This window comes from Desmodus rotundus, chromosome 2, assembly GCF_022682495.2.
Source record: "Desmodus rotundus isolate HL8 chromosome 2, HLdesRot8A.1, whole genome shotgun sequence".
In the NCBI taxonomy this organism is placed as follows: domain Eukaryota; kingdom Metazoa; phylum Chordata; class Mammalia; order Chiroptera; family Phyllostomidae; genus Desmodus; species Desmodus rotundus.
Window position 1 is genome coordinate 138,394,953 of NC_071388.1, and position 26,768 is coordinate 138,421,720.

Consider the following 26,768-nt stretch of genomic DNA (forward strand, 5'->3'; position numbering starts at 1 on the left):
GGGATTCTTCTGTATATGGTATAAGTGCCACATTTTGAGAAGTCTGGGAAAAAATGTCCAAACTTTTGGTCTTTTCTTCCATGTGAACTGTCTCTAGCCAAACTGGTCAGTCTTTGAACTAGAAGACCTGGGTCTGGCATGGAATCCAACACTCCTATGGGTACAGGAAAAAAAATACAGCACCTCCCATGTGCCAAAAGATTACTTACTGCATCTCAACTCTTACCCTTGTTTCCTTACACTGTTTTTTTTCAGGTTTATAGAAACTGCTGGGCCAGATGAATACTTCAAATGTAATACACAAATACTTCACAACTGTTAAATAAGTATATGGTTCAATTCCTATAAAACAGTCGCGTTTATTTTTTTGAACTGCTTACAACATAGTCTAAAGTACTGGGATTATAAATCATGTAACTGTTCATGATTTAAAGGCACGGCACAGCCAAGAATATACTACATGTGTAACATTCCCCCATAAATACAAAAATAATTGTCTATAAATATAAGAAAAGGTCACGACATATGTCGGTATAGGACAACAGCTGCTAGTTCTTTAGAGAGGTTTGCCTGGAACTCCGTAACTGAGGCCACTGGTTCATTCACAACCAGCTGAGCGAGGACGTTGCCCACTGCCTAACGTCTGTGGGACAGTTGGGGTATTTCTGCAAAGCATTCATAATCTGAGTGTTATCCAAAAGCAGTTTCATCAGCTGGTACTCTCTCTGTGCATTGACTGATGTTCTTTCCACGGGCCTTATTAATTCTAATTGGTGTAAGTGTTCAAAAGCCTGAAAGATGAAAGAAACAGTTGAGGTTCAGTAGGAGAAATAAAGGAACGATGCTGCCCAGAGGAGAGAGAACGGTTTTGGTCAGTTGTGGAGTAACAGAATGCCAAAACAGAACAGCCTTAATAGGCTTCATAAAAACCCACGTATCAGGTGAAGCAGTTTCAATATAGTTATCTCACCCTGGGGCACTGCGGAATGTGAACGGAACAAACTTTAATCCAGTCTGCACCTGGTTTTTTCCCCCTAATCTCATTTTTTGTTCCTAATCTCACTCTGTATCATATTTCCTCTTTGTACTGAAGTTAAGGGAGGGTTTCCAGTTCTCCATAAAAAACCTAAAATCTGATAAGACCAGTACTTTTTGAGTTATTCTTGGTTACTCACATTTGCACTAATATTTTGTTAGTAGATTTCTAAGACTTGGCTATATAACTTTAACACAGCTGCAGAAAATGAGGTTGGAGAAAGGACCCCGAAGAGTGCACCAAGTCTGTTCAGCTGATCCTATAAGTAATAAATAAGTGACTCAGCAGACTGGTACCAGAATGAAGGAGAACGACAGGTCCCTGTTTCCCTGAGAAGTCAGACGGAGACTGCCACAACCTGTCAGAAAGCTATCCTTCCATCTTCCCCATCTTAACAGGTTCTTCTCTGTTTACTTCCTCTTACCTCAGGTATCATGCCGTTTCTAACCTTGGTTAGTGTTTTAGGTATTTTATTAGGGTATGAGAAAAAAGCCCATTAAATCATGACATAATTTTAAATACTGACACAAATTGAGCTTTCTATTCCTACAGCTTTATTCCTACAGCTTTCTATTCCCACAGCTAAATTGAGCTTTATTGTGATTAAAGCTCAACTCGTATCTAATATATAAAGAATATATATTAGAATATATTCTTTATGTATCATAAAAATTCATCTGATGAAAAGAGAAATAGCTCAAATGCCATTTCTGAAAATGAGAAAATACAAAAATACAAGAGGCTGGGGCCTAATAAAATAAGGAGATTTAAAATATTTCTAGGCAGAAAAACTACTTCTTTATTTAAAAATGTAGAAACTCTTAAGAATTAAAATGCTCAGATAACCCTTTCCACTCGTACAACCCCACGCACTGTGACCAGCAGACAGAGGTGGACATTAGGAAGGGGGAAGACAACCAGCCGGCAGGATGCCGAATACTTTTCCTGTATTATGAAGAAACGGCAACGCCTCAGCGTTTTTTGGTTACTGTAAGAAATAAAATTCTGACTGCTACAGTCTGCAAGGGATGCTAATGGATAAGATGTGGGTCCACTGCTTTAAAAACAAGTTTCTTCTCATAAAGCCCTCCAGTGCTGTGTGCTGTCCAGTAAGGTAACCACCAGGATTGAGTATTTGAAATGTGGGACTATATTTTAAATTTTATTTAAAATTTATTTAAATTGTATTTAAAATTTATTTATATTTTATTTAAAATTTAGGTTAAATAAAATTTATTACTAAAGGTAATTTCACCTTCTTTTCCCCTTTTTTGTTGCTACTAGAAAATGTGAAGTTACACGATGTGGCTCACACTTCATTTCTAATGGACGATGGTACACCACAATAACATTCCTCAACTTTTAAAACTCATGCCTCACCCAACCCCTAATAAAACCTTCACCAGCTAGTGGGATTTTGTGTGTTGGTTTCTTAATAGTTCATATAAGCATTTTTTGTCTCTTTTTACTGCTAAATTTATAGAGTCAAACCTTGGGTTGTAAAGGGCCTACTAGGCTTACAGCAATGTATTTCAGACTGTTCAGGTTACTGTACAGGATGCAAGCATTAGGAACAGACAGTAGAGGGCAGTATACCCCCACAAACTAAAACACCTTGGCTGCTTGCTTCCGAATTATTCAACATTTTTCAAAATTGATAAAACTGCAACCATAATATTGACCCTTGAACGGTGCTGAGGTTAGGAGCACCAATAACTCTCAATACCCAGTCAAAAGCCCCTATATAACTTCTGACTCAGCGAAAACTTACTACTACTCATAGTTGATTGACAAATATTTTGTGTATTGTATGTATTATATACTATATTATTACAATAAAGTAAGCTAGAATAAAGAAAATTTTAAGGAAATCATAAGGAAGAAAAATACATGTATAGTACTTATTTTAAAAATCCACGTATAAGTGGACCCTTAAAATTCAAACACCTGTGTTGTTCAAGGGTCAACTGGACAATGAAATTGGATACAAAAATATATACCTGCGTGTAGGAAAACAGCAGCATATCTTACCTTCATGACAACGGGTTTCTCAAAATTATAAACAGAATGGGCCTTCCTTTGAACAAACTTCTGAAACTCTGGACAGAAAGCAATGACAAAGTCAGTACCTTCAAATAAGCAGTCGGGTGGGGTAGTCAGAAAGAAACTACCAAAGTCTCATCTCACCATTATAGACCATTTGAAAATTAAAGGGCTCCTCTTCGTAGATGTCATTTAAATGTTTCATTGCTATTATAAGGCAGATTTCCAAGACTGACAGACCTACAGCAAAAGGGACACAAATTACGAATTGTAGTTTACTTACTGGTACATGATTGAAATAACTGACCTCCAAATAGAATGATAAAGTGAAAGATCATGGATTTGAGGGGTGGGGAGAGGTCAAGAACACTGAGGCTGAAACGTGTTTCAGTTAATACTACCTATATAATCCTAAGCAAGTTACTCAACTCCTCTGAGCTTAGTTTTCATATCAGCAAAGGAAGGATCTTTCTAAACTTAGAGATGTTAGAAGCGTTAAGAGACAGTATTATCAAGCACCATATGGTCCACGGTAAAAAAGAAAAAAAAACCTGAAGCAATCACTCATTATATAACTTTAAATCTCACAGGGCTCTTGATTATTCAGAGAATCCCTAAATCCCTGGAAATTATACCTAAAATTTTTTTCCTAGAAAGAAGGTTTATTAGCCCTGGCTGGTATGGCTCAGTGAATTGAGTGCCTGCCTGCGAACCAAACCCGTCCCTCCCTCCCTTCCCCTTTGTCTAAAAATAAAATAAATAAAATCTTAAAAAAAAAAAAGGTTCATTAGATTCACAAAAGGGAAAGTAAACCCCCAAATGGCTAAAAGCCAATGTCTTCAGTAGCACTTGGTGCAGTAAGAACACCTGCAATACAGTCTTAGCTGGATGTCCAATGTGGAAAGGGAAGCAGAGTATCTATTTTCTTTGACTTTAAATGGGAGTGACACCACCTTATAAAAGGCTGAGTTAAAGGCAGAGTAGATATAAAAGTATTCTGTGTATGATGCACTATATGCAATGTTAATTATAATTTTGAAAAGCACTCCTTTATACAAATTCAAACCTATAAAAACACTACAGGGTCCAGGACAAATAACACCCCTTTTTAATTATAAAAATTTTTATTACAAAATCATAAGCATGCAATTATGTAACATAACAATATCACACTCAAGCACACCATATGACACTTTAGGTGCAATGTTCAAATTGAAAACTGTGAATTATTACACCCATATTATTGCCCGACCAACCACACTCACGCAGGCGTTACTTCTGCCGGACCCTGTATGAATCAAGTGGGTTTCTCACCATGAACAATATTTGCTTTAGAGTCCATGCTACACAGCTGGTGTGCCTCCATCAGATCTGCTGCAGTCACAAATGGGTGGGAGGTTGTTATGTGACTTAAAGCGAGCATCTGGGGAAATGGAGAGCGAAAAAACAATAAACCATTACATATATACTTTGGCAAATTGGGAATGTTACTGACCAAAACTTTTTAAATTTGGAGAGTTTATTCTCATGAGAGTAAATATTAATGCTTGGGAAAAGTATTCTCTTATATCTAGCTCTATGAAGATTTAGCATTTCGATTCATATGCCATATAACTATACACGTAAAGCATAAAAATTTTGCTGTTCTCTCTACCTTCTCCCGTTTGCCTATCTGGTTTATTTACAACTCCTCAAAAGAAATACATTTAGAAAGGAGTAGGGCAAGCAGAAGAGATCAAAAATAAGAAATAATACTATTTAAAGCCCCAGACCGAACCACACAGGCAGATCTGTGACTTGTACAAACTTGCGAACTACCTAATCAAGCAGTCCAGAGCAAGGGGAAGTGACCGACAAGTTAGCTACCTTATGTTTAATTATTAAAAAATGAAAAAGATAAAAAGCAGAGTTACCCTCAAGGTATCAATTCTAGTTCATTTTTTCCTGTTGTATCGCTTTGCAATTTAATTATTCTTTTCTTATTGATGGACACCTCCCATTTCCTTTTTTTCGAATTGTTAAATAAGGCTGCAAATAAACAATCTTGTATGTGTGTTCTTGTGCATCTGAGTTACTCTAGGTACCTAATTTGCCAAATTGCTCTCCAAAATACCTATACATTTTACACTATCAGCAGCAATAATTTTTAATTGTCCCAGACACAGTTCCATTAGACATAAACTGACACACACCAGACTAGCAGGAAAAAAAGGTTTAACTGTAGTGTTTAAGTACGTAGAGTTTAAATTGTCCCATTTCCCTTGTTACTGGAGAGGTTAAACATCCTTGTATATTGTAGGTCATGTGAGATTCTGCTTTGCTAGTCTGCTCATATTCTTAGCTCATTCCTTTACTGATCATTGTAGAAACTCTCCAATATCACGAATGGTACCGATGATCAGATGCACTGCATCCATCCTTTCCCAACTTCATTTATTCTGTGCTATCTTTTGTCCAGACCTTTAAAAAATAAGTATAGTTAACTTTATCCATCTTTCTTTTTATGGCTTGGGATTTGTGCATTTTCTCTATGAAATCTTTCCCTACCTCAAGATTATAAATGTCTTTATTTGCTTAGATTTTTTCCTAAAATTTTTAAAGTTTTTTTTTTTTTGTACATACATTTTAGGTAAACGGGAATTCATTTTCAGATACGCAAATGATAGTGGTTTTTTCCTATATGCATAACTCCTGATTTTTAAAAAAGATTTTATTTATTTTTAAAGAGAAGGGAAGGGAGGGAGAAAGAGGGAGAGAACATCAACGTGAGGTTGCCTCTCACACACCACCTACTTGGGATGTGGCTGACAACCAGGCATGTGCCCTGACTGGGAATTGAACCAGCGACCCTTTAGTTCACAAGCCAGCACTCAATCCACTGGGCCACACCAGCCAGGGCTAACTCCTGACTTTTTTTTGTTGTTGTTGAAAAATTATCCAAACTATAGTTAATCTCCATCAAGACTTTATCTCTTTTTATAATTTCCACCAATACCAGAACTTTTCTTAAACAAGAAAAATCAAGACAAACTTAAGCCATTACCTTGAATTAGAAATGTAATAGAAAATTCATAGAACAATGACTTTTCATGTTGACAGTTCTGAGAGGAAGATACTTAATCAGAATGAGAAGAGTCTGCATATGAATATATACCTGTGCATGTATGTGTGGTGTGTGTGCAATCTCTATATTCCGAAAGTTAGTAAATAACATCTAACTTATATAAATGACTAAAAACCCTACTCTAAAAATTCTTTATCCCAAAATTACTTTATAATTAAGACAGCTGTTAGTGGAAATGGCAGTATGATTTAGATGAACAGAAGGTGACTGCTAAGGAGAGATAGTATATATATAAAAAAAACCCTCTTAAATTTCCTCGGTAAAAACAGAAATGGGAAGGAGAATCTGTAAGTAAACACAGCAGAACCATACAGTAAAGTAGATATATGCTTGAAGCCAAAGAGCCTTGGATTTGAATCGGGTTTACTTTCTACTAGCTGTGTGACCTGGGGCAAGTTATTTAACCACAAGAAGCCTCAGATTCTTCAAAAATAAGGTCAAAAATACCCCAAAATAAAAAAGAAAGACATAATGTTGGTAAAATAACTGTATTACCTGGCTCAAGTGCTACTTAATAAAAGATACCTATTATTATTATAAATGAAAGTAAGAAGAAATTCATGAAACAAAAAGTGTTTTTCCTTGAAAGGTATTCACCACAGATAATTTTCTAGAAACACTGGGCTAACATCAAATACGCTTCATGAAGGGAGAGCTTTAATTTTCAGAATAAAGTACCTGTTCATTGACACTGTTTAAGCGTAAGATGTAATTATTTTGTCAAAGGTCATAACTAGGTGGGATTTATTCCAGGTATACAACATTAAAGGTAGTTCGACATTAAAAAAAATCAAGCAATGTAATCCAACATATCACAAGCTAAAGAAGAAAAATCATAGATCATATCCATTTACACATAGTAAGCATTTGACAAATTCAACATCTGTTCACAATAAACTATCATGAAGTTAGGAATAGATGGTAATTACTGTAACTTGGTAACAAACATATATAAAAAACCTACAGCTTACATCATACTTATGGTCAAGAACTGAATTCTTTCCCTCTAAGACTGAAAACAAGGCAAGGATGTCCATCCTCACTACACTTACTCAACACAGTATGAGAGGTTCTAAACACTGCAGTAAGAAAAGAAAAAGAAATAAAATGTATCAGAGTGAAAAGGAAAAAAAATCTCTCTATTTGCAGATGATATGACTGTCTCAAGAAATCTAAAAAACTCCTAGAATGCATTCAGCAAGGTTGTAGAGTACAACAGCAACATAAAAAAAGCAATCACATTTCTGCATATTAACAGTGAGCACTCTGAAAACAAAATTAAAAACCAAATATCAACTACAAATGCTCTAAAAAATTAAATATTTAGGTATACACTTTAAACACGGACAAACAGGACCAGAGTGGTAAAAATTATAAAATAATGATGAAAGAAATCAAACAACTTAATGAAAGGAGAGATGTACCACAGTCAGGGATTGGTGGACTCCACATAGTAAACATTATAATTCTCCTCAAACCCACCTATAGGTTTAATCAGTTCCCATCACCACAGAATTACCTGGTGAAATAAAACAAGTGGTAACAACAAAACTAATACAAACCAATAGCATGTGTAATGACCGCAAGTTTTTACTGACGTTGAAATGCTTCTGTAGTGCTTCTCGCACACTTGTATCTTCAGAGAGACACTAGAGGGGGGGAAAAAGAGAATTAAGGAATAATGTAATTTAAAACCTAAATATAACCTTGTGCCTCACTAGTTGGTATACCTTGTTAATTCATCATTAAATAGGTACTTCTCTTACTCAGAATACAAAAGTCAAAATCAAATTTTCAGTCTCCTGATTTTCTTCTCATCCCTTTACATTATTTAAATGATATAAAGATAAAGCATAGTCTTTGCTACCCACGAATTTCTAGTCTGAAAAGGGAATCTACACAATGATACTAGTGGGATGTTCAAAATGCAGCATAAACACAACAGCAAATCAGAGCTACTATACATGGGAAAAAAAGGCTCTATACAGAATGCTTAAACTGTATGAGTCAATAGGTTAAATAGATGAGAGGATGTATCAGCCATAAGGAACAGCGTGAGTGATGTTGGGAGACTGTGTCATAGAGACAGAAGATAAGCAGTCATAGAATCCTGAGTTTCAGTTGCTGGCAATGTAATCTGTAGAGAAAGACAAAGGCAGGACACCTAATTGGAGGCAATTTTAACTGTTGGTACAAGAGACAAAGAGGGTCTGAACTAAAGTGATGTGAAGACAGGAGAGAATTAAGAATAAAAGACATGTTCGATGGAGAAACAACTGACGAGAAGTGGAGGAGAAAGAAAAGAATCTGAGATGGTATCACGGCACACAGAATGTCCCCGAAGCGAAGATAGAGATGTGGTCAAGAAGTGAAACTCGGATTATCAATATTTAAGAAGCAGATGGAAAAAGAGAAGCAAAGTTAAAAGATTCAGAAAGATACCGAAGACTAGGAGAGAATAAAGCAAGAGCAATAAAACCAAGGGAAGAAAACTTCAAGAGGCACTGGTGATCAACAATGTACAACATATGTTGTATAATTAAGATATATTTTGAGAAGAAGCTAATGGCTTTGGAAACTTGGAGAAGAGTCAACTGACCGCAGTGGCTCAGGATTAATGAAAGGTACACTTGGCACTGAAGACAGGTTAATGAAGGGAGAGTAAGTTCAAAGTTGGCAGAGTCAAGAAAGGCTTGTGGAAGACTGACATTAATTTTTTAAAAATTATCTGCAAAGAATAAGAATTTTTTTCTTAAAAAAAGCCCAAAGCCAGAAAACTAAATACTATGTATTTCTCTATTTTCGACAGCTAAAACTGCTTTCTCTACTTTTTCCACTGTTAAGAAGATACAAATTCAGGAAGAAGTTCTAGTCTCATAAAATATTAAGTTTTACATTTTCAGTAAATATATTTTCCTAGTTATAGTTCTCATTATCCTTACTATTGTTTTAGGTCTTCTTCTATTTTAAAGGGCTTGCTATTACTATACATATCCTTTTCTTTTGTATTATAAACAGGGTCAAATATCCTTTGGACATACAAAGAATGAATGTAAAATAAAGCAAAGTAATTCAAATCAAAGACTTTTGGAAATTAACTCTGGCCTTGGCCTCTGCAATTTTTGACTCTTATCAAGTCACATACAAAGTTGACATATTACAATCAAAGCACTTAGGAACTCCTAACTGAAGAAAACCCCCTGGGCCAAAAATATTGATGAAAGAATTTTTTTTCTACACGAATTCAATTTTTTTTTAAGAAAAGTATTTGCTTAAAAAAAAATAACATGTATCAAAGGGTTAGTCTTCTGTACTCTGCCTTTCTGCTCAGCTCTTTATTTTTCAAGGTCTGAATCCAACTCCCTTTCCTTCTGAAGGCTATCACTTCCTTGCTTCCATAATTAATTTGATTAAAAAAAAGTTTACAGGATCTATGTGTGAGACATTAAAAAATAAAACCTCATCACATTTTTAATTGCACCTTAATTCAAACACAAACTACCCGAGAATAAGGCTATTATCAATAACCACTTACTGAATGCCTATGTAACTAATTATGATAATTACTGAAGATATTACATCTTAGGTTTTGAAACATGACTGAATTTGTTATGTTTGGCTTTGGAAATGATGTAAACAGAGTAAGACAGAGACTAACATCACCACTTACAGGAACATGGGAGAAATTCCCGGAAATAAAGCAGACCTCCCCTGTTGTTCAGGGAAGCTGATACATTTCTTTTCATTGATGAACTCATGAAAAGCTGCCACGGAAGTTCTTACTGTGCTGATTGCCCTTCCTCAGGTAGATTCTGAGCAGAATGTTACAGGATTACACTTGCATCTCAGGACTCATGCCGCTCTAGGGAAAACTTACTGGCAGCAGTGTATGTACGAAATCTCCTTGTCATTTCCCACAGAAACTTCTCACCTTTTGTTAACTAAACAGGGAAGGGTTAAGACAATACATAAATCTTCTAAATCTTCCTTGCCCTTAGCTATAGTACTTTGAGGAAATTTCTTTAGAGGAAAATTAGCTATGGTTCTTCCAGATGCTCTTTTATACAGGGATTTCTCTTACACGGACATGCTGACATAGTGTTTACTCTGCTTGCTTACTTGACTCATTTGGAGCAGGGTTAAAACATTCAGAGCTCCAGATTCAACACTATCCTAAAGACATTTCCTGGATGAGATGCCATAGGTGATCTGTTATCTAAACCACTGTTTTTGGTTTAACTTTGGAATTAGAAAAGCTTGCTGGACAGTCAGCACTGAGAAAAACGACAGCTCCCTTAATGCAGTCCCCACCCACTCCCATCCACAGGACAGGGCCTCTGGCCATGGTGCTGACATATTTTTCAAGCAAAGTTCATTTTAATACTAAAAGGAGATGAAAACGTTTAGAATTTTTAAAAAAGCTTTAGAACTAAAAGACACACACTCCAGTGTCACTAGTATTACCTTATAAAAGAACTACAAGGTTGTCAAAAAAAATAACAGGATAGTACTGACATTCATTCCTACCATCTGGCCCTAAATTCAGTGATAATAGGACCAGCAAAAAATGGACCACAAACCTAAGGGTTAGCCACTCTACTACCACATGGTTCCCAATTTTCGGAGTCATCCCAAGTTATGCTTCACCAATAACCCCCATCATCTGCTTCCTTTATATACCCACTCTGATATAGATGATCAGAATGTAACATGTCTGGGAAGCACAGAAAAATGGATGATGGCATGGTACAACCCGGGCTATTTAGTCATCTGAGGAAAGAAGTAATAAAAGCCCCTGGACAGCACAAATTTAAACACTATGAAAGACTGCAGTTGAATCTCTAACACAGTCAGAAAACACACTGTTGTAACAAGACATCAGTTAAAGAGCTGTAGAGGGTGAAAGTCTGGGATTCGCTCAGAAGTGGATTCAAAGACCAGGAGGCCAGAGCTCTGATCCACTCCAGACCTTGGTAAAAGAAGGGACAATGTGGGAGCACCAATTGTAAAGTGTTCCTAAAAAATGGAATCTTATAGTTAAAGTGTCAAAGAAAACTTGCCTGAGCTAACAAATAGCTGAGTCCCAGGCAAGTCTAATTTCAGGAAGAGGGCAGCAGGGAGGACCCACACCTACTTATACCATGGTATAATATCTAAATTTTAAGATAGTATTAGCCACTTTTACATATAATTCCATATACTTATATTAGAAAAAAATAAGAGCTTGAACGGTTTATGTAAAAACAAGTTTAGTGTGTATATAAAGTCTGAAATGGTTATAAACTAAATAACTACTCTGTAGCAAAAAGAAGAATAAGCTGTCATTTCAAGGAAACTTCTGCCTTTTATCTTATATTCTCACCACTGATTAAATTCGTTCAATGAACTTTTAAATTAAAAAATTAAACATATCAAAATTATAATACATGATCACACTATATTTTATTATTAAAAACAAGAATGGAGTTTCAGTAATGAAAGATGAGTGAGTTCCAGAGATGAGGAAGTACAGCGACGTAACTATGGTTAACAACAGTACTGTACACCTGGGATTTGCTTAGAGGATAGATTTTAACTCTTCTCACACTTGAAAGAAATTATACCTATGCAAGGTGATGGCCATGTTTAATAGCTTGATTGGGCTATTTCACCCAATACATGTGTATCAAAATATCAAGTTGTACACCATAAACATACACTGTTTTCAACTTGCCCATTACACTTCAACAAAAATGAGAAGAAACTAGATTTAAGAGAAATATAAATACAAAATTCTCACTTTTAATTTGGTATTGTTATTTAAGAATAAGATCAATACTGCTTTAATATAAAACAATCTTTTCACTTTCACAGGACTCATATTTTTGAAAGATTCTACTATGTGGGATTTATCTAGCAACAGTGTTCAATTATGTTATTAAACCTCCTCTCCCTCTCCCCCTCCTAACTGAAATTTCTTGTCAGCCTGAGATAAACTGATGCTAATATGTTAAGTTAATATAACAATGGTCTGTACAGGTTAGTCTGTTCAATTTAAATGTAGGTATGGAGCCCACAGGTTTAGTAAATCTTGAAAACAACACGTGTAGGTGCCTCTGTAGCTAAGCACCTCAGGACTCCAGGGACTCCAGCATGGAATTCACCGATGTACATAATAAAACCAGAGTGCCATACTCTGGACTGCCTCTCAATAAACGCAATCAGATAAAAGCTCAAGTTCTTTACGAGAACTGGAGGGAAAAGAAATGCAATGGATAAGTAGGTATAAATCACTGTGCTAATATACCGCTAACTTCATTAAATAAAAAAATTAAGTTCTATGAAGGAAATGCATTAAGAAAATAACTTAAAGTATAAATCAGATATAAATAAAACAAAAATCTCACTGAAGTTCTTTCGAGAGAAAAAATTCAGAAGACATGGTATTTCAAGTCTTTTAAGAAGAAAATATGCACACACAAAAATGTATAATTTGTATTTATGCAGTTTTATGCCACAGTATATTAGAAGCTTTGTGTTAGTTTAGAAATTTTAAATATTAATGTTTTAATTGCTTTCAAATGGTATAGCAAGACACAAAAATTACATTAAATATTATTGCTTTTGTTCCGAGTTACCTGGACATTCTCATTCCACTTGTCAGCAAAAAGCTTATCTGGAAATTCTGCAGGCAGAGATAATTGTTCTTTAAATATTTTAAGATACTGTGGAAAACCAAATGAATTCATTAAGTGTATCTGCCGGTGAGAAAATCGTGACTTCACTCTTTTTTCTAAGAGTTCCAAAATATCCTTAAAAACAAACAGAAATTCCAGTAAGATGTGTGTTAAAAAAAATCAATGTTAGTTGTAAGTATTTAAACTATCACCTGTAATAAGCAATGAGTATCCTATAATACACAATTAAGCATAAAAAAATTTATGAAAGCCTCTAAAAACTCAAATTATTCCCTTGATCTCCTTATAGTTACAAGGCAGTAAAAGTAAGAGAGTATGGCTTGGAAATAAACCAAGCCTCTAAAAAATTCTGTCATGCATGCTACTTTAATCCACTTGTAAGCAGTTGTAGGCCTGGTGATGTCATTTACCTACCATGTTATTCTCAGATAATTTTTAACATTCTGAGACCTACAATAATTGCTAAAAATACATAACTATTATTAAACAGTTATATGCCATAGTAACATCAAGTGTTTCAATAAGGAATTTTGCACATCTACAAAGAATTCAGATAAAAAATTAAGATAGTTTACTATGTATTCAAACTTAGTACATTCCTAAAAATTTAAACATCATCTTTATTGTTTTATGTAACAAAGACTCAAGTAGCAGCGTGTGTAACGGAGAAAAGTTCCGCTCACTGAAACACCCACAATTTCAGCTGAAGCCACGCTAGACTAAAGGAACAAACTGCAGAAGAGGAAACTGGCAGAACAGAGCATGGCAGTGGTAACTGACTGTCTTCTGGCTTTTTATAGTGATATTTTAGAAACTACTTATATTTTGCTATTTTTCCTTAGAAAGTTAGAAATCAAGTTTACTGTCAATTTTCTAAAATTAAAAAGCTAAAAAAAAAAAAAAAAGCAGCTGTGGTGAGGCCCAGAAATATGGATTTTTAAACCTGCTCAGGTGATTTTCATATAATAACTAGGTTAAGAAATCAATTACACAGAAGAATTCAAGGGCTCAAACTGGGATCATGGTCAGTTTGGGAAGAAAGACAGGAAAGATTAACAGATTGGGGTTGGAGGGAAGAGGGTGAATGAAAAACCTGGAATAATTTTATAGCTTAAAGAAAAACACAGTGCCAGTAAAAGAGAATTAAAGGAAGTTAAATTTAGAGAAAGGAATATTACACACTTACTTTCTATTAAGGAGCAGTTCTACATGACTCATATAGGTTAAGTGGCTGAAAGACTGTGTAAGGAACACACTATGCAAGCAATAACTAAGAATCTAGATTTGGGAATGGAAAGAAAGATGAATGTCAAAGGTATTTTAGTGGTAGACAGTAATGACAAATTGGTAATGTGAGGATAAAGAGGTCAGGGAAAAAAAAAAAAGGCATTTCTTCCACAGGGAAGAGGTTATTTCCTGGCAAAGATACCACTCCATCTGTCCTTTTGCTTTTTCCCTACAAACACAGACACTTACATACTTGTTTGAAAATGATATATCAAAATAAATAAGGCCCTCTGGTAACATTGCTAAGGAGCTACTGACCCTTTATTTGCTCCTTCCCTGGGTCAGTAACACTTGCCACTGCCACTTCCAACCAAAGGAAGATTTTTATAGCAAGAAGAAAGGTGCCTCAACCCCTGTGACAGAACGCTGCTTTTGGCAAGAAGGAGTAAGATATGTGGAGAACCATCTACAGGGGGGCTAATTATAAAGTCATACATCATAAGCTCTGCAGCACTGGGGGAGGAGGACAGAGAAAGCCATTCCGCAGAAGAAAGAGCACTAGAAAAAGCAGTGTTGAAAGGTGACTTTGTAAAAAATTACACTTTTCTAAAAAAGACATTGAACTATAGAAAAGAATAATAAGTAAATGAGACTTATTTCCAGAGGTGTGCACTTAAGAAGTTAAAATAGTATCATTCTGAGTTGATCCCAAACATTTTCAAAATACGGAATCATAAATGTAAACAGAAACTATTAGTGACTTTATCAAATGGTGATAAGATTATTTTAATTTTCTCTTTATGTGCTAATATAGAAATTATATTTATTAGCATAATCTGGCTTCACATTTTTTAATTTAGTGATTACACTGGAGGGACGGAGGTGTGAGTTTATGAGCATGTGTGATAACTGTTTTCTTATTTTCCTCAACCTGATACACCAGGCATCAGTGAAACATGTTTGAAAATGCCGAATATGAATATGATGACCCACATAGGTGTCTATGTTGGTAATTAAGCTTTAATTTTATAGCTATAATCAATTTTTCAATAGAAAGACTTACCAATCTACATGTAAGACCAATAACTGCTACTGGAGTCTGTGCAGACTGAGAAACGTCAAAAAGATTATAGAGGAGTGTTTGGTTTCTATGATGAGCAAAAAGATCAAATTCATCTAATATGAAGATCACTGGACAACTACTCGTCCGGTCACCTAAGGTTTAAAATAAGAGTTCAATGTTAACAGTTATGTCAACCTCTGTGAAATTTCCAAACTATTCATTACATGTCACTTTTTAAAACTTAATTTAACAAACAAATATTGATAACCTGCTTCGGATAGGGCACTTACTAATGCAAGTACATTTACTCAACAAAAATAAATTATTCACAGGATAAGATAGCCTTAAGTATTTCAGTCTAATTACTAGACTCTAGCAGTTTACTGATGAAAAATTAAGAAAATAATTTAAATACTGAAGACTATTGTTTTTAAAATTATGTAAACATAGTTCTTCTATCAGAAAATTTACAAAGTTCTCTTAATGCCTTAACAGACCAAATCACTTTGAGATTAAATATAAAAAGTCACTAATTTATGCACAAAACTAGTACTTCAAAAGAGACTTGTTTGGTTAGTAGAAATGCAATATATAGCTTCCCACAGAAATAATCTTTTTATAAATAATGGTTAGACTGAAGTTCAATCAAAACCACTACAATGCCTTCTCAGCACAATTTTAAGACTGCAACAACAGGGAAAAGTTCAACATGACTCTGTGGATTCATTTTTCTCATCACAATGAAATCTACCTTAGCAAAAGAATCACTATTACCTTTAGGTTTAAGGCTTTTTATTTGCATAAACAAGTGGAAAGAAAATCTGATAAGGGGACACTCACTCCAACAGATAATAAAACATTTAACACAAACCTAAATGGCATGAATTTCAGAGGAACTGCTCAAAAGTTTAGAAACAGATCTACATAATTAGAAATTTAGTATTGGTAAAATACGGCATTACTTATCGATGGGGAAAGTGCTTATCCAAGGTTAGAGCTCCATTTTACACCTTACCAAAATAAATTCCAGCCAAATTATTAATTACAAGTATATGCATTAAATGAAAACATAATTATCTTTAAAATCTGGAGAGAGAAAATTTTGACTACAGAAAAATTTTAAAATTCTGTTCAGTAGAAAATCCAAACCAAATTTAAGAGAAGAGAAATATTAAGTGAAAGGATACCCATAGGGAACCCCTGACCAGGTAGTTCAGTTGTTTAGAGTGTTGTCCCAATTCACCAAGGTTACAGGTTCGATTGTTGGTCAGGGCACATACAAAAATCAACCAATGAATGCATAAATAAGTGGAACAACAAATTGTTATTCCTCCCTGTCTTTCCCCTCCTCCTCTCCTACCTCTCTCTCTCTAAAATCAATCAATAAGATAAAATGAAAAGAATTCCCACAAATACATGCAAACTAAACACCAAAATAAGTCAAAGACACAACAGGAAATACATGAAGCAGGAAATATAAGTGGCCAATAAAAATAGAAAATGATGATAATTATTACCAAAATTTAGCAAATTATTTTTCTCTTGAATACAAACATAAAAATTAGTAATTGTTTTTGAAATTGTAAAGAAAATGGCACTCTGAAATATGCTTAGAAAAAGTGACCTAGGACAGTTTGGTAATATTTGGTAATATTTATTCTTTTTAAATGTTGTACTTTTTAATCCAGAATTCTACTAACTGAAATTTATCCCAGGAAATATCTGCATGACTGTGACAGTGGAAAATTATAACCCACCCCACGATTCTTTTGACATTGTTTCTGTAAGTGCTGACTCTGACTAACATGTGGCTTGTAGATGAACATGTTTGTATAAGAATCCGACGAACCAGCTTCAAAAGATACAAACTCCAACCTCCAGGCATCCCAGCTCCAGGACATTTGCTGACCTTTACACATGGAGCCAGGATGACTAAACCAGGATGGCACACACTGGACCATCCCTTGCCTTATCAAAACGGACTGTGCTCATCTGCACAGAGGGGAACTTTTCTGTTCCCCTCTCCCTCCTTATAAAAACCCCTGCCTCCACTGAGAGCTGGAGATGGGCCTGGAGACATGAGTCCCCATCTTCCAGATGGCAGGCACCTGCAAATAAACCACTTTCTTTTACGACAGCACCTGCCTCTCTAGTACTGGCTTTCGAAGAGGCAGGCAGCCTCTGTGGACCTGTTTTTGGTTACATAATTATCTAAGATGAGCTCCTTAATTATATAAAATTAGAAATAAAAGCCTATAACTAGTTGTTATTAAGATATAATTTATATTTTTAACTACAGTTAATATATATTTATAAAATGAAATGTATGAGACATATAAAAATGATGGTGCAGCTCAAGATTTACTGACATGGAAAGATATGACATGCTCACAACATGCTATTAGTAAATGAAAAGATGCAGACTACACAATATCAAAAATGAGTTATTTTTTTGTAAAAACATGTTATCTTTACAATCAGGGAAAAATAAAGTATGTTAATATTTACCTTTTTTTAGAGCTTCCAGAATGAATGAAAGGTTTTCAGCAAAGCTTCCCTGAATAACAACAACAGAAAAACCCATACCATGACCAGAAGTTCAGTGAAATAAAGAACAGTAGGGCTATCTGGCCCTCAGACATTACATAGACACACTCCGTATCTGACTCTTAAACACTACATAGACACTCTATTTTTTATAGCAAACTAGAGTCACTGACCAGATTTTCAGCTGAATATCACTATGCTTACAATCTAAAACTTAAGTATAAAAGCAGAATGGCATAGCACTGAAAATGGCACTACTATATCATGTTCAAAATTTTATATTTTCTGGGTAAAACCCATAAAAATGTTAATGTTTTTAAAGGTACTTTTTAAGAGTTGCTATATTATAAATATAGTTACAGAACTAGAAATCCATTGCACGTTGTATCTTCAAACACATCAGGCTCTTGCAAGTCTCAAATTAATCTCCACCACTAAAAAAATGACCATGAATTTAAATGAGATCCAGAAGGAAAAGGGAGAAGAAATTTGCCTCAAATATTAGAAACTATAATAGTGCATCTCTATTCAAGAGCATACTATAGAATTTGTATATGTCATATCAAATTTGGCTATGATTACTTGGAGCACAGTCAAAACATTTTTGGATACAACTTAAATATTCTAGATGGAAATTAATAGAGTAGCAGATGTATTATCCAGATGTTCCGGCTTATGGATAAAGGCCCTGTTAAATATTTTTTCATTAAAGTCATTACACTTCAGAGTTTTTAATTTAAAGAAATAGCCAACTTTAAATCTGAGAAGATGTGAAGGAAAAAAAAACCCCACACTTGTCTGTTTCTTGATTGAGTGAACTAATATTAAACAGCGTAAGTTTTTTAGAACTTCCATATATTTTGTGATCATTGCATTCTGTCAAGTGAATACTTTTTCCAAGGTAGGTAGGACTACAGGTATTTACCGTAACATGTGACAACTATGGTAACAATGCTGATGACCAGGATGACAAACAACTGGGAACACAATGCACAGAGGTCCATTTAAGAAAGTTAGAAACACCAATCTACTTCAATAGGAAACCCAAAAGCCAAACAGAGCTTTTATAACAGTAACTCTCCTAGACCAAGTAGGCAACTATTTTCAACATTAAAATCTAATAGAAGGTAGAACACTGGAGTTATAAAAGGGGCATTTTGAACTTGCACTTCAGAAACCTGCGGACAATGAAAGAGTAATACAAGATTGGCTCAGGTTTCATAGATAATTACAAAAGAATGAATCACTGCATGTAAGGTTTTCACAATTATGGCTGTGTCGCTGCCTTAGAGAATACACAGTTCAGAGATTAGAGTGACAGCACTGCATGATCACTAGTGACCAGAAAATGAACTAGGAAGGTACGAGGGGGAACCCCGAAAACACCCCAGAACTATCTTTTGGAGGGCGGGCCCCTTGTAGTACAGTCTTCCCCCACTAGGTGAGTGTTCTAGGAACCCATCTGTATCAGTGTACCAGCTGGTGGTGTGAGAGGTAGCATTTGCTTCAGTAAATTGTTTTCTTAAGAGTCTTTCAACAGGTTTGCCCATTTCATGATGCGTGATTTTCGAGCACCCGTGCCCACAGTGAGCTTGAGTATTCAGCAATTTTTGATCAAAAACCGCCATGACCCCTGTGCCCCACCCTCCCCATTAACCTGGTATCACCCCAAGTGACTTATTTTTTGTTTCCCTGATGAAAAAAGTCCTCAAAGGGAAACACTTTGCAGATGTGGAAGAGGTGAAACAAAAACAGTATGAGCACTAAAAGGCATCAAAATCGACCAGTTCAAAAACTGTTTTGAGAGGTGGAAAAATGTCTCAACAGGTGTGTTGCATCAAATGGAGAGGACTCTGAAGGTGACTGAAGTAAAACACACAATTTTTTAAAACTATATTCTGGATTTCGGGGGGTCCCCATTTATATATAGCCCACTTCAAATGCATTAACAGTATGAAGATAAGTCATTTCATCACAAAAATTAAGGCAGCTAAAAATTATATTCTTCCATTGAGCCCTATAAACCAAGTGATAGGTAAAAAGGTTTTAAAAGTTCAAAAACATTTGTAATCAGGTTTTTTTTTTTTTAAGTTACTGAGGTTCATTGTCCTAGATTCCAAGTTATCATCATAGTTAGTTACTGGTAAGTTTCTGAACACAGTTTAACAGTAAGAGATAACTGACATTGGTATAGTATATTATTACCATCAAGTATCTTTTCTTAAAACATAAATAATGTTTAATGCTTTCTTTTGTCTGTGAAGTAAGTTTAAGATAATGCCCATTTAACAGATGAGGAATCTGAAATGCAGAGGTATTCATTAATCATGATCACCAGGCTATAAAGCAAAAACTAAACACACCTTTTTGTAACTTCAAATACAATATATCTTCTATTCCCATGCTACCCAAGATTCAGAAGACTAGAAATAGACCGCTAAGGTATTTTTAAAAACATTAATCTATCTCCAATGAAAGACAGATAATTAGATTTTTTATCTTACAAATAAAGGAACAAATTCAGATAAAATCTACATGAACTAGGTTTTGATGAATAAATGCATCCTAGCACAGAATACATTTTTGACAAGAACCTCGCATATTTCAACTTAGAATCTCTGAACCCTACCTAGCTTTCTGAAAGTATAAAGATATGACGTTACAGATTTTACTTTGATGCCTATTTAATAAAAGAACAGAAATGATACTTACAAAAACTCTATCTCCAACTACATTTTCCAGATTTAACTGCCTTGTGATTTCCTTTAGGGCTATTTTATCATTGGTCTGCAGCAGTCCTGAAATAAAGCCCATTTTAAACATATTTAATTAAAATAAAATATGTATTTGACACAGTACAGATTATTTCCCAGTCAAAAATTTCTTCTACTGCTTCCTGAATTGAACTAGGAAAAAAATTAAAGACTGTTGAGTTTGTATTTCCTTTTACAACTGAGCAATAAAGACATTTGGTAGATTCAGAGAACAAAGAATCATTTTTTTGGAGTCAGTGTTATTAAAAAAAAAAAAAAAAGAGAAAAACCAAAAGTCCTTATGTGCCTCCTTTATTTTTGTTTTAGTTTCTAAAAATATTGTATAATAAAGTGTGCTAAATTAAAAATTGTTAGACATAAATCTACTTTTTAAAATACAATTATTAATCTAAATTTAAAACGTACAAGTGAATTTAGTTTTGTAATACCAAAAGCTCATGATTTATATCATTTCAAATTGCAAAATAATGACATACTTACCATTTAGGTGAACTTGTAATACATTTTCGTTCATATCTTCTACCTCCATTAGTTCTTTCAAAGCATGGTTTATTAACTAAATAATATTAAAAAGTTTATAAAATATTTAATAATAGGTAAAGATGATATGCCCATATGTTTAAACTATAACTAATGGAAAAAGAATATAAACAGATTATCATTTTAAATAAACAAATAAATTTGCATATTCTTTACTTTCATTGGTATAAGTTGCTAGGTATAAAAGAGAAAGTTCTTATTACAGAAACTTAGTGCTTGCAATGAAAACACTGTTACTATTAAAAACATATTTATAATAATTACTACTAAAAATATTCTCAGTGTTAAATCACCTTAAACTGTTCAATTATAAAGCTTCACATTTTTATAATTAAAGGTGCCTATTCCACGTACTTATATTCTTTATATTTTCTGAACTGTGACATCTTATCACTCATTAAAATATACACCTCTTTATGTTAATTCTGCATACATTTTTGAAAATTTGAAAATGAATAAAATTAAGAAAAGACAAAACAGGTTTTTTAAAAGGAAGGGTAATGAAGAACTATTCCTTCTAATATTAAAATAGAAGGGCACTATCACAAAATAAATGTTACAAGAAAACAGGCTCCGTTAACGAAAAAAAAAATTTTTTTTAGGATGGCATCAAAATTTAGTGAGAACAAAGGGAATTATGTGAGAAAGGAACTGGGACAACTGGTAAACAAAATACTATTTGTACGTTCAACAGTCTATCCTCTATCAGTTGCTGTAAGGTCTTTGCGCAATAGGAAGACGCAAAAAGCCTCATTTTAAATTATGAGGTTTCACAATAGGACATCAAACATAATAGCTATTCGTTTACCTATACAGTTTTTAAGCATATGGAATTCTACCTTAAAACACAGAATAGGTAGTCCAGATCCTCTTTAAAAGAACAAGCTCAAAATATCAACTGTCATACTATGTATAGAGGCCCAGCTGAGATGTGACATTCCATATAAAGAACTGCCCGAAGATAAGGTAGAGCTTCTCTGCCGTTGGTCAAATTAGACCTTATTATAAGAGTTAGTCACCAGATGATACAAACTTGGGCCCTCAAAGTATGGCCGCTACAGTATTTCCTTAGTAATCAGCTATGTTACTGTCCCCATCTCTTGATGTCTTCTTTATATAACATTTATATATTCCTGGCTGATTTTATGTATTAAATTATTTGAAGTTTGATGAATTGAAAACCATTTCAAATGCTTTGCAGAAAGAAACGAGGTTAATAATAATACTTTAATTTTCATATGCATAAAGAGAGTCTTAACAGGTTTATTGAGCACTCTTTGCACTGAATTTACTCTAAGCTTCAAGTTATGATTTGCCCAGACCAACTCACAGCTTTATTATGGGGGCGGAGGGTATGGTCTGAAACCACAATACATTTAAATTTAAATGTATTGGCAAGTTTGTCTTCAAATAATTTTTGTTCCAATTTGAATACTATTAAAATTTACTGTATAATTAGTTAGATAATCAATAATATAAGTCAGTTTTTTCATGGATATGATGTCATCTTTTCAAATATTTTAAACTATATTATATACTAACAAAGTTAGTTACTAATGTTACACCACTAGCATAACCAATTTGACTACCCAGTTTCCACATTCTTTGTAGCTAAAAATTAATTTTACAAATGTACAAGCAGAGTTTGCTTAAATCTCCCAGTATCTAGTGATTTTTATGCTCACCTATTACAATTTCCAAATATGTGGAATCTAATGAACCTGAAGTAACAAGCAAAATAGAGGTAGTCTGACAGATGGAGAGTAGGATGACAGCTATTGGTGGGGGTGGGGGACTTAGAAGACAAAGTTTTTGAGCAAAAAGGAAAAAGGACTCATGGCCATGGACAACAAAGTGGTAATTTCAGGGGGGAGGAGGGTATTTGGGGGATAAATTGTAATGGAAAAAAATACAATAAAAATTAATTAATTAATGGAAAAGCAATGAGGTACCACTACAAGAATGGCTAAAATTTAGAAAATGACAATACCAAATGTTGGTGATGATACACAGCAATAGAAACTCTCATTCAATGCTGCTAAGAAGCAAAATGGTGTAACCACCTTGAAAGACAGTTTGGCCGAGTTCTTACAAAGCTAAAAACACAGTATTACTATATGATGTAACAACTGGCGCTCCTATGTAATTACCCAATTAAGTTGAAGACTTACATCCACATAAAATCTTGAACACAAGTGTTTAGAGTAGCTTTATTCAAATTTCCCAAAATCAGAAACAACCAAGATGTCCTTCAATAGGTGAATGGATAAACAGTGGTACACTCATACAATGCATGTTATTCAGCAATTAAAAAAAATGACCTGTCAGACCATGAAATGACACGGAGGAACTTTAAACATGTATTGCTAAATGGAAGACAACATGAAAAGGCTGCATACTGTATGATTCCAACAATATGACATTCTGAAAAAGGCAAAAGTATGGAGACAGAAAAAAAAATCAGTGGTTGCCAGGGGTTGGGGTGGGAGCACAGGTAAACCACAGGGAATTTTTTTGAATGGTGAACTTTGTGTGACACTGAAATGGTGGATATATGACATTATATATGTTATGGTTTTAACACCCATAAAACTGTACAACACAAAGAGTGAACCTTAATGTAATGACAATTATCAACAGCAATTCATTGACTGTAACAAACATACCATGCTAAGGCAAGGTGCCAACAACAGGGGAAACTGGGTTGGGGGGGGCAGGGGGTTAATATAGTAACTCTTGTACTATCTGCTTTATTTTTTTTTTTGGTAAAAAAAATCTACTTTAGCCAATTTTCTAATGAAATGGAGTATGATTATAATTTGTATTTAGTTACTCATTTTTATAAGTTTTTTACTGGCTCTATTTTGGGTTTTTTTCTGAACTTTTTCCATATCTTTAGTGACAAACTTCCAAGGTGAAGTTCAGAATAAACTCAGTCAGCTACTCAAGTTATACTCATGGGCTGGACACTTTGAGGTACAAATCACCGAGATTCAACTTTCCTGTTATAATGCCATTTTGTTTCAAGATGCACAGTTTAACAGATCTAATGTACTGATTTCCTTTATCTTTTTGTTCTGTACTGATTGATACAATAATATCACTGTGAAACTTCTTGAAGAATTAAAGCATTATCTAAAAATGTTCTTCAACTGTTAGTATGATGATGCGTTTTCCAGATATAACAATGTAAGGTGTGTGTGAGGGGGGTTGGGGAGGTAGAAAATTACCCTTTACTAAAAAAAAGATCTAAATTCCATACTATGAAGATTTGCAGAGTATCACTTTTTATGATCAACACTTATATAACCTGTGAAATTTTCACACTGCTAAGATGAAGAAACTCTACAAGCACCCAGACCCAGAAAAATCATGTATGAACTCAAAACAAGTTAGCTGCGGTGGTCTTCAGTGACATTAACCAAATACTTTTGATTAAGCTCCCCTTCTAGGCACCTAAGAAGAAAGTACTTCCTTGTATAAGTCTATATTCCCAATTTACGTATTTCAAACTATATTGGAAATGGGTGGTAACAGCAAAATCTTAAAGTTTTAATTTCCTCATCCTATATAATGCAGAGTCAACATACATTGCTTAAAATATAAAAACATAATTTTACTTGTTTTACATAATTTTACTTAATAAATAATTATAACATAGTTTTACTTTTACAGAGTAAAAGTGTATGTTAGTGAGAAATCTAAATTTATTGTATGGAATATAGCAGAAATCAGATTTTACACAGTCCAACTATTTAAAATAGAATAGCACAGTAATACTTTCAATGTGACCTAATTTGTCTTACATAATACTGAATAAAGTATGTGAAAAGAGAAGATGAGGGGGGAAAAACAAGAGTATATTTTTGAGGTAACTGAGTAAATATGATAATGAGGGAGAGTAGAAGATAAAATCTGGAAGATGTGAGTGGACATATGAAAAAACTGTTTCTTTGAGTTAGGGGTAAATAACACACAATAAAAATCATCGAGAAAAGAATGCATGGTGTGATAGTTACCTCATCTATAAGCAAGGACAATGGCTACCTTACTGGTAAGTAAACAACGAATCAGAGAACACAGATAAAAGGCACAAGGTACATGTTCAATAAATGCTAATTTTCTTTTTCCACTGGCAATCACTAATTCTTCAAGGACAAAAGACCATGATAAAGCAAGCAACAATTAAAAATTTGTTGCTGTGGGGGAAAATAAGGTAAAAAAGATATGCTCAATTCAAATGTATCAGCCTAACTTTGTAATGCTTTGCATGTCTTCAATGATTTAAGGACAAAAAGCAAAATGTTAATAACAAAATAATAAAAGTAATGAAACACCTTTTAGTGTTGTCTACAGGAATCATCACAAGACTATCAAAATAAAGAAATACCAGAAATAAACAGCTTTACCATAGTCTTTCCTGATCCTCGGGGTCCAATAATGAGAACAGAGTTACTTTCTCCATGGATAGCAGTTCTTTTTAGCAGCTCAATTAGGTGTCTAAAATGACATAAATAGGCCAAAATTTAAAAAGCTGGAATAATTTCTGGGTATTACTTTTTTAAAAACTAAATTTGAGTACCCATAAAAGACAGGCATTCCTTTTTTCTTTCCCTCTGGGCACCTGCCTTACGCTCTAAATTGTCCTACGTAGAACACAGAAGAGAATGTTGGCTAATACTGATTCTCTAGAAACCTCAAGAGGAAAAAAGTTTGAATTATCTCGGTCTTTATGAGACTGTAAGAGACAACAGTGACAATTCTTAGGACCTTTCACTCCACAGCTGGCTGCCAAGTATTACGTGCAAGATTAGAATTATCTCTATAGTACCAGATAATAGAAACAACATAATACTAAAAGTAAAAAGGATTTCTCACTATGAAAATAATTTATATCTCTCTTGCTTCATGATATTCAATGCTTCCATACCCAAAGCAAAATTTGTAGTTCATTAGCATTGTTTAAGATAAAATTTATGTGTAATTTCTGCAAAACCTAAAACCTAAAGTGCACCTGTAAAGTATGTTCATAACAAGCCAGGGAATAGCTAAACTTACTTATATTGTAATTGTACTCCAAACAGGTTGCTATGTGGACTCTGATGACAAAATCTTTCACGTAAAATTCTTTGTACCTGATGAAAATAAAGAGGATAAATATAAATAAAAATATTATCTATGCAACAAAAAATGAACAAGAATACACATTTATAGCAGTCAGAATTAGGAATTAATTAATCAATTCAACCCTCCCTAAATAACTTTTCTTTAAGAGCTCTGGCACCATTTTCATGAGTTATAAAACTATTTCTTTCTACTGATCTTAAGTTCCAGAGAAAAATGAAAATTTAGTTGTGAAGGTTTCAACAAGAGAGAGAATTACTTACTTTGGCTACATCAGCAATTTCAGGGCTTTTTTAATGCATGTGAATGATTGACTACCTCACTGTATGACATATCAGCCAAGGAAAGGAACAAAGACAGGATGTAATCTAATAATGTAATCTAATCTTATAATGCTTATGCACCACACCTCAATCTCTACATAGTGACACATCTGAACTTGTTTAGCTCAAACCCTACCAATCTGTACCTGCCATAGAGGTCAAAATTCTGAGGAAATACAAGACGTTTAAAAGTCCACATAGTTATTGAGGACCTATTAGATGCAGAGCCCGATACTACTAAAAGAGCATGATCCATGCCTTAAAAAAAAAAGAAAGCATTGCAAATATAT

The 26,768-nt window shown here is 34.2% G+C and overlaps 1 protein-coding gene across 5 annotated transcripts in view; it reads right to left on the bottom strand.

Moving 5' to 3' along the window:
• Positions 1-339: 339 nt before the first annotated feature.
• Positions 340-26,768, bottom strand: part of ORC4 (origin recognition complex subunit 4) — a 64,972-nt gene continuing 38,543 nt past the window's right edge. For all 5 annotated transcript variants that reach the window (XM_045203083.3, XM_024569679.3, XM_045203081.2 and 2 more), the window contains 12 exons: positions 26,090-26,166; positions 25,441-25,531; positions 20,972-21,047; positions 20,430-20,515; positions 17,679-17,727; positions 15,171-15,322; positions 12,821-12,994; positions 7,766-7,852; positions 4,394-4,502; positions 3,224-3,319; positions 3,068-3,135; positions 340-791 (listed from right to left, as the gene is read on the bottom strand). In XM_045203083.3, coding sequence (XP_045059018.1) covers positions 603-791; positions 3,068-3,135; positions 3,224-3,319; positions 4,394-4,502; positions 7,766-7,852; positions 12,821-12,994; positions 15,171-15,322; positions 17,679-17,727; positions 20,430-20,515; positions 20,972-21,047; positions 25,441-25,531; positions 26,090-26,166 — 1,254 coding nt within the window. In that variant the 3' untranslated portion in view covers positions 340-602. The remainder of the gene's footprint in view (positions 792-3,067; positions 3,136-3,223; positions 3,320-4,393; positions 4,503-7,765; positions 7,853-12,820; positions 12,995-15,170; positions 15,323-17,678; positions 17,728-20,429; positions 20,516-20,971; positions 21,048-25,440; positions 25,532-26,089; positions 26,167-26,768) is intronic.